Source organism: Phaethon lepturus, unplaced genomic scaffold (assembly GCF_000687285.1).
Source record: "Phaethon lepturus isolate BGI_N335 unplaced genomic scaffold, ASM68728v1 scaffold12305, whole genome shotgun sequence".
Taxonomy (NCBI): Eukaryota; Metazoa; Chordata; class Aves; order Phaethontiformes; family Phaethontidae; genus Phaethon; species Phaethon lepturus.
In genome coordinates this window covers 19,390-28,231 of record NW_010539913.1, presented here as the reverse complement: position 1 = coordinate 28,231, position 8,842 = coordinate 19,390, and the positions used below count along the sequence as shown (strand labels likewise).

At 49.3% G+C, this 8,842-nt stretch overlaps 1 protein-coding gene across 1 annotated transcript in view; it reads right to left on the bottom strand.

Annotated features, from left to right (window-relative positions):
* Nucleotides 1-5,706: 5,706 nt before the first annotated feature.
* SNX19 (sorting nexin 19) overlaps nt 5,707-8,842 on the bottom strand; it is a gene marked incomplete at its 5' end in the record, with an annotated part of 22,520 nt that continues 19,384 nt past the window's right edge. The window contains 3 exons of the mRNA XM_010287275.1: nt 5,707-6,001; nt 6,678-6,765; nt 7,580-7,764. Coding sequence (XP_010285577.1) covers nt 5,866-6,001; nt 6,678-6,765; nt 7,580-7,764 — 409 coding nt within the window. The remainder of the gene's footprint in view (nt 6,002-6,677; nt 6,766-7,579; nt 7,765-8,842) is intronic.

Sequence of the window (8,842 nt, the reverse complement as noted above, 5' to 3'; positions counted from 1 at the left end):
GGGGGGGAACCCCACCCCAACCCCATGCATCAATTGCAGGAGATGTAAAGGCCAGCGAGCCACCAACATGGACAAGCAAGCTGTGCTCCAAAAGGGAAACCAGGTACTTGAAGCCAGCTTTTGGCATTGCTCACGTACTGCAGGAGACAGGGTTTCTTAGGGTTGGATGCTAACCTCAGACAAAGGCAGGACTAGGCCACTAGACTAGCAGGGAGGTTTGGACATATTTACACTGAGACACCACCAACCACCAATATTCTTCTCGAAGACAAAAGGACTCTTCTCCCACCTGGAAGTAAGGACATACTTTAGTCTTCAGAAATCTTGGAAGAAATGGCAAGATGGGAAGGTAAAGCCAACCACTCAGGAGTCCCAAGTTTCTTCCCATTAACACACTCAGCAGCCTAAGGCATGCTGAGAGGACACCGGTGGGTTTCTAGCAGTCCACTGTGTTAAACAGGGCTGCAACATTAGCTCTGATCTTTTATGTTATCCACCTTCCCAGCTCAGCAGGCTGGAAGGAGTCAGGAGAGATGCTCCAGGACACCACCGGGCACAAATGTTGAAGGCAGGTTGTCTTGACTATTTTAGCAGCTCGGCATAGTGCTGGGGGCTGGCTAGTGCTCTGTGCACAAGTCGTACTCAGAGGGGGGAAAAAAAATAAAAAGACTTTGTAACATAATAAGCAAGTTCCAGACAGGAATTAGAGTATAGCATATCCAGTGGAGACAGGGGGCTGGAGTGGCATTAAGGTAGGAAGAATATAATTACCTGAACTGGACTGCGGCCAGGATAATGGTATTAATTTATTTCAAGAAAACCAGAAGTGCCAAAACCTGGATTTTACATTTAGACCCAGAAGATGGCAAATCGCAGCATCCCGGTTCCATTCTTCCAGCGCGCGGCTGGGAGGAAAGGGCTCCTGCTGGGTTTAGACCACTAATGCCTACTGCCTGTGGCCATGACGGGAGAGCTCACCCTTCGCTTCCTTTGGGAAGCCCGATGCCATCCCAGCGCCGAGCCCTGGAGCTGTCGATGTTCTGCTACAAGGCACGCAACCCCGAGGCAACGCCTGCACCGTGCAGTACAGAGAAAACCTCAACCCACTCCCCTTCACTCACCCGCAGGCAATAAAGCCACACTCGGTCACAAATATCATCACAAACAAGTGCTCATAGGCCCTAGTTTGATCTGGTATTAATTATCCACTGTTCTGCAGAGATAAATGCTTAATCCTCTGCCTGTTGACACTGGAAATGGACCAATCTACCCTGGGGTGGATATTATACAGGGGAACTTGGCTTCAGCTATGATCCCCGCACCATGTGCTGTACAAATGTTCATTGGCTTGCAGGTAATGGATTTCATAGGGTGTAGGGGATCTTTCCATGGCAGAGCTAATCCAGAATAACACATGACCCAAGCATTCATTGTATCAGGTTTTTATTCCTCCCTTTGTTTTTTTTTTTTCTTCGACATAGTATTTCAAATTTCATGTAGAATTTCTCATTTTCAGACATTCTCTATTTCCTTGCAGCTTACCAGCTTTCCTCCTCCAGGACCGATATCAAGGTGAACTTCCTAAGCAGCAGTGCCCAAGGGATGCGGAGATGGCTCTGCACAACCCCTGCTTCTCTGGGTGTCTTTCGCTTTCTTCTAGGAGAAAGGCCAAAGATCTCCACATTGCTTCTCTCATTTCACGCTCACCGGAAAGCCTAAATCAAGAAGTTTGCTCGTCAGGGAGAAAGCAGCAATCTGAAGCTACCAGAGATGGGAAAACTCTTCCTATTTCTGACCAAGCTGCTAGGGACTTTGGTCTTTCCCATGTCTGAGCAGTCCCACTGTGTGCCAGCAGGGCAAACTACTGTCCCCAGAGCCATTGCCACCAGCCCTGCTGCCCCAGCCAGGCATGTCAGGACACTCAGGGAGGTGCCTGCTCCCCCATTCCCACTCCCATCTAGGCTTTCCTGCCTCTCCTCTACTTGCTCTTCCCTTCCCAAGGGCTATCTTACAGGCAGTTTCTTGGCAACGGCAAATTTTAAACCCAAATGCAGAAACAAGTTTGAAACTGAGTATTATTGTACACAGAGTCAGAACATAAGTCACAAGTACTTGGGAGCACCGGTCTGCTCCCCATTTAACAACAAAATCTGTTTTCAAGACAGCACACTTCTACCAGACTTGAACGGCTGCACCCACAGATAGCCAATACAGTGGTATGAACGCAGAAAACACGACAGGGAGTCAGCACATAGTGGCAGCACTCATTTTTTCCTGAAACATAATCAAAAAAGAAGCTCTGGCTCAAGACAAAAATCTACTATTTAGCTTACGGTGCCGCTTTGAAGCTCTGTATCACTGTGTTCCATGTTGTACACACACACAAGCAGCCCCTGCTTCCAGGGAGCTTGCCGTCTAACTAGCCAGTGCTGGGGGAAACTGAGGCAGGGGGAAATGAAATGCTTTCCTCAATGCCACATAGTCAGCAAGCGGCGGGCTGGAAGCAGATCCTGTATGTCCAGTAGGACCTAGAGAGCTGAGCACCCACCTGAGCTGCGTACTGCTCTATACCTAATATGACCGAAGCCTGCAACTTTTTCTTGAGATCAAACCTGGCTGTTCTCACCACCTTCCCCTTAGCAAGAGGCAGCTTGAGCCTTCTGCACAAATTCCTGCAGAAAAAGGGAGCTTGCTGGGAGTACGACACACAGAGAGCAAGTTAAAGTTATTTTGCCAACCTTGTTTGTTTTACCAAAACAGTATTTCTAGTCTTATTCCAATGGAAATAAACTTTCAGCCCACCTGAATGCCAAAGTCTGCCTTTGCCACCGTTGTGCTCAATTTAATACAAAAATCAGTGAGGCAAAGAACTGGCATTAGAAGAAAGCTGAACTTTTCATTGCATTTTGTATTCCTTAACAACAAGATACAGAGAGGAGCTACTTGTTCCTACGCTGTTTCTGGGCAGCTTCACCTCGGCTGTGAGAATGGACTAAGATCTCTGAAAGAGAGGATGGGAGTTTGAAGCTTGGCCAGTAAGCTTATGAGAAAGGGCCTGGCAACGCCAGTTCCTGTTCTCCTCGGTCTAAGAAAAGAAAGGGGGTTCTGGAGATTACAACAAAGATCTTGCAATCTAAATTCCAGGGGTCTGTTCCCAACTCTGCCGCTGACTTAAAAGCGTGTGCAAGTAAACCTACTTCATCTCTCCCTGACCCAGCTCCTCCCGTGTGAACACAGAGGAGATGCTGCTACTTCGCCACGTGAGCAAGTCTGCAAAATGCAGGCTCCGAGGCCCCTTCGTGAAAGGTGCAGGGGATGCACAGACCAAGCGGCCGTCTGGTACAACCACAAATCACTGTCACACCACCCAGTGAAGCGCCGGCTCTCAAAGCTATGCTCCTCAGAGCCCGCCAGCGGAAACAGCAAATTATTTCCATCAGGCAAAATGAATATTGAGTCACTCGCATAATGTTAGAGGTCAGGGTTAAAGGCAGGGATGCCAGGGCTTCCTAGCAAAGAAGGAGTGTAAGCTCGTCCTTCCAAGGTCACGTCCAGTGTCTCTAAGGACTGTGCTAGACCTTTGCCCTCACGTGGAGGTGGTAGTGCATAGTTTGCAGTCCATCTCTGAACGATCCTTTTCAGCAAACAGTCTCTTCATGATATCCCTAATCAGTGACAGACTGCAATCTTAGCGCTCCAAACCCATAAAATTAATGAGCAAGCAAGCACACCAAGAGCATCTGGGAAGCCACCAAGCACAACAGGGCTATGCTACATCATCCTTGGCTAGTGGCTCCTTCTCCTACTGCCTTCTCCCACTACCTCCTCCTCAAGGCAGCTGATGCAGTAAATGCAAGCAGTAGGAAAAAGGGAAACAAGAGCCTGGCAGGGTGAAGCGGCTGCTCTAAGCAAAAATTGTGCTTAAGGATATATGGCAGTCCTGCTTCCCAACCTGCTGCTTGGGCATTTGGGATTATCCCATATGAGCCAATCTACTCTTAAGCTATTTAACACACATGCTCCCTCTTTTTCCAAGCAGGTGGCAAGTCTACCTTCTCGAAAGCGTCTGCTGAGAAATGGCTCTGATAAGCGAGGCAAAACTGCTTTGCTTCACTACACTGGATTCTGCCCAGTCTTGGGATGGCCTTAGAGCACCTTAAAAATATACTTGCTGGCAGCAAGCCCATTCTTCCCTGTATTTTCACAACACACCCCGCACCCCCCGGCCCCAAAAAATACAAAGAAGCACACACCACAGTGTGCCCATTATTAAGCAGCTAACTCTGAAAGAGCAGAATATGCTTCCAGCATGTTGGAGTTACAGCACCTTCTCTCCAAACATGCCACTGAGTACCCAGCTCCAAGAAACAGCAGGCTATACAACATGCACCGTTTAGGTAGCGTAACATGGAAACTAGCTGTGATCCTGCATGCTTCCTTCTTTGTGAGAGCTCCTCTTCAAGCGCTTTAATCTGTGGAGAACACCAGGAGCAGCGTCCCCTTGATCAGCGAAGTCCATCACTGGTCAGTTCATATTTCTCCCAGGAAATACACCACAAGTCACCAAACTGGTCTGGCGGTGCATATTCTCCGTATCCACTTGCCCTGTCACAAACCTGACAGCTGGGCAGCATAAGCTTGCAAAACCCCACAAGTCTTGGATGACCCGGAAAAGCAGCTGTCAGATCAACATGCCATTCTGTGCTGGGTGGCACTGGACATCATGACCCGACAAGCTTTCTAGAGCCCTCTGCACACAGCTGTTAGAATAGCAGGCATACTAAACCAAAGCACAGTGACACAGCAATCAACCACAGAGCAAAGGTGGTGCTCTCAAGCCCATTGCTGTTGTCTAACACGCTGGCATGTCTGGTATTCCCCCTGGGCTCAGAGGTGCTCACTTCTCTCCCAGAGCTTACTGTGACAAGCAGTTTTGTGTGGGAGCTGATTTACTTGCTCTGTGTCACACGTGGGTCAGCTCCTTTTCTCCTGTGCCTTCCAGGTGACAGCCTCGGGGACTAAAACATGACTCAGCAGGCAAAATACACAGAATCCTGAAGTCCAGCTAAGCTTTAATTCCCTTTAGCCCAGAGACAGTTCTCTTTTCCAGGACCCCAGTCTACCCTACTTGCATCCCGCTCTTCAGGCAGCAAAAGACACCAGAACAAGACCCTGTCAGAGCAGTGGCAGCAGGAGGCAGCTTATCTTTGTCCCTAAGGCAGGACAGCAGCTTTGATTTCTACACGCTTTTGACCTCCCAGTTATTTGGGCAGTGGGGATGGGGCCCCAACGCTGACTTCAGGGCTGTAACAACACCTCCACTCTCTCCCCATCTTTCTTCCGGTAAAAATGGATGGTGTGGTGTAGGCACAGAGCAGGGACAGCATTTGGTCCTCCCATCACCTGTCCTGGAGAAACATCTATCAACAAGACAACGTCACATCAAATCTCTCCATGCCAGTGTCACGTGGAGCCTGAGGCCACAAAAGCAAATCATGTGTACTGGCTGCCTTTAGACGTTAGAGATGTTCAGAAACATGAGGCAGGATAACAGAGCTTGGGGGCAGCCTGCATATCCTTCTCAGATTGTCCAGCTCAGCAGAGGTCAGGCATCTTCGTTCCAGCCTCTCCATCAGGTCAGCAATGGAACAGACGCTACACGGCAGAAAAGCATCTTCAGCCCCTGACACCGGGTTTAATTCATCACTCAGGCAAAACAGAGAAGCCTGGAAGCAGCCTCATTTAGCACTGGCTGGAAAAATTCGTTACAAGAAGCTCCCAGACATCTTCAGTAAACACTGAAAATCAAATCATCCCATGTCTGTGGCTGCTTCTCTCCTCCACTGCCGGCTACACCAGCCCTGGTTAATGTGCTGAAATCTCTGCTTTGTCCAGGCCATTAGAGGCAGATGGGGTGACAGCTGCCGTCTCCAGCTCATGGCTGGAACCCTTCAGAACCAAAAACTCCAGCAGAATGTCCAAGAGGCAGAAAACCAGGTGCCTGAAATGGAGAGAAGACAGAGCTTAGGCTGGTCAGGGCACAGCAGACCTGGGAGAACAGCTCCAGACACACAGAAGCCAAAGCTCACACAAGGAAGAAGTATTCTGACTGCCATCAAGGGAAAGACAAGAGATCTCATAACCTAGAAGAAATTTTTTTAGGGATGGTTCAGGTTTTTTTCCACCCCGCAAACCCGCAGGTGTTTGAAGCTGCTGAGCAGCATAGAAAACGCAAATGCATCTCCTGGAGTGAGGCAGCACATGCGTTTCTCCGCAGTTAATCACAAGTATGTTGCTTTCCAAATGCACGGCAACGGGTATACAGAAAAACACTATCTATATGTAGATGCAACACCCTAAGCTCTTCTAAAAACAACAAACTAAACCAGGATTCAGTCTTATTTCCCCTGACAGTCCCCTGACATCCACAAACTAAGCAGGCCCAACAACATAATTAACAAGACTGGCTCAATAACCTCCAGCCAGACTGAGGTCTGAGACATGCACCTTCATAATAAGCAAGCCAGATGCCCTTTGATAGTATAAGTCTAGGCAAATTAGCCAGATATGTTCTGTGCCAAGAAGCTGGCAGTGTGAATCTCACGGCCAAGCCCTGAGCATAGCTTACAGGCTCCATGGCAAAGTCTATCATGGTAAAGAGACTATAATCCACATACCTGTTTATCACAGGCTGGCCCAGGGACTCCAGTACCAGGTTCCAGCTCATCCGACATTTACTGGTTCCAAGAATTTCTTGGATCACATCTGTCAACGTCAGAGACAAAGTTTTAGGAACCACACATTTCCACAGTAGTAGAACAGGGTCAGTCTTCAGGCCGTGCGTACTAAATCAAAGTCTGTGATAATGCTCTGAGCCTGAGGCATCTCATGCCCAACATTACCACAAAAGAAAACAGTCAGGGACAGGATCGAACGCCAGGAAAGCATTCCAGCCTGGAAAGGCATACATTGGCAGTTCTTTGTCACCCCCAAAAGACAGTAAGAGCCTCTTACTCTGCAGCAAAGAGTATGAAGTTCAGGCTGCACTTACATAGATTAGGCAGCAGCTGTTTTAATGTCAAAGGTCCCAGTGTCAAGCTTCAAGAGAGGGAAATCGAGTGCAGCTGGGCTCATGATTTCAGTCCAGTGGAAAAGCCACTCTTTAGAGCAAGAAGCCAAAGGCTTTGCCTTGTGACTCTTCTCAGCAATGCTACCCTTTAGCAGCAGGTGGGAGCACAGCATGGCACTGGCTTTCCTGAGCCCTAAGCAGGAACTGCACCACCAGCACTAAGCACAGAGTCTGCACTTGGGAATCACCAAGACATGTGTCCTTTCTCTCTGAGCTGTGCTGCTCCTCGAATGCTTATGACAACTATCTAGAACTGGGAAACTGTGGTTTCTGCTTGCAGGAAACCACTCAAACCTCAAAGGTCACGAACGTTTCCCACTGCCTTGGCAGGAGCAGGCTCCATCGCTGTTTCTAACTACATTTCCAGACACGCCAATGCACTGGAGGGTTCCCCAGCTGCCCCCACCGCTCCTTTCTCAAGGGTGGCTGACACATCTGGGGCACACTTACTAGGCAAGATCCCCATCAAGCTCTGCAGGGCCTGCTCTGCTGCTGCTTTCTTCTGTTCCTCTGTCCTGGGTGGTTTAGGCACTGCTGGTAAAACTCCTCCAGGCCAGATGGATTCCTGCAGCAACTGGAGGTACTGGACCCAACGCTGGGTGCAGGTCAGGTTAACCACCTGGACCTCCAGCCATCTGTAGGCACAGGGAGAGAGAGAAAGGTCAGGAAAAGTCAGGCTTGGTACCAACTCAGGAGCTTTCTGCCAAACGGAGGCCCTGTAGAGGAAGATCAGCTTGCTGGGTAAGTTAAGTTAACAAACATTTTCACAAGTATTAATTAGCTGAGTTTCACCATGCACCAGAAATAGGTATACGTTCCCTATCTCATAGAAACACATATGTAGTAAAGTCACAGGGAAAAAGCAAGAGCCATGAAAAGCTCCATCGCCCTGCTGCCGCAGGAAACCAAATGAGTAACTAGTGCCTAAAGGGAGCACAGCTAAGGGATATGACCGGCCCTAACCTCCTAAGTTATGTCCATGCACAAGCCGAGACAGAGCTGGAAGAACCACCAAAACCAGTGTTTTAACTCTAAAACAACCCCCATGACTGACTGGAAGGACATGAGCATGTTCTGGCAACCAGTGCTCCTCTCATCAGCCCCTCTGCTACCAGAAGAGTCAAGGGTGTCTCGCCTGGAGACCAAAACGCACACTCCCTGGATGGCAAGGCAGGAATATCCTGCTGCTTCACACTCCTCTCACCCCCCTGCTTCCCTGTTGTCCAGCCCTGCTCCGTCCACCAGTGGCAAGCAATGAAATCATTGCCGCTCCCTTCCAAAACCCCGGGCTGCACATCTATTAAAAGGAAAGTTAGGTACCTGCCAACAAAACTGCTGGTCAGCCCTCCTACTGGGCCAAGACTGTGCCCTTTATACGGTAACAACCTGCAAATCCCAAGGCCACGGGAATGCCACTCCACAGAAGGGCTCGGAGGCGTCTGTAGCCTGCATGGGGGAGATGCGTCCACACCACCCAAGTGCTGGCCAGGGCAAGTTTCTAAATCAATCACGCAGACCCTCTTTCCCAGACATGAAATCACTTCCCCATGTAATAGCAAAAGCCACAGCTGCCAGTCAAAACTCGCCACTGCCTAAAATCTTTCTTCCCCAGAATAAAGAGAGGCCAGCAGACGAATCCCTGATGCCAGAGGCCAACAGGAGGGTCCCCATCAATTTAGCAAGACTGGGATTCGGCGGCGCAGCACTGACGGC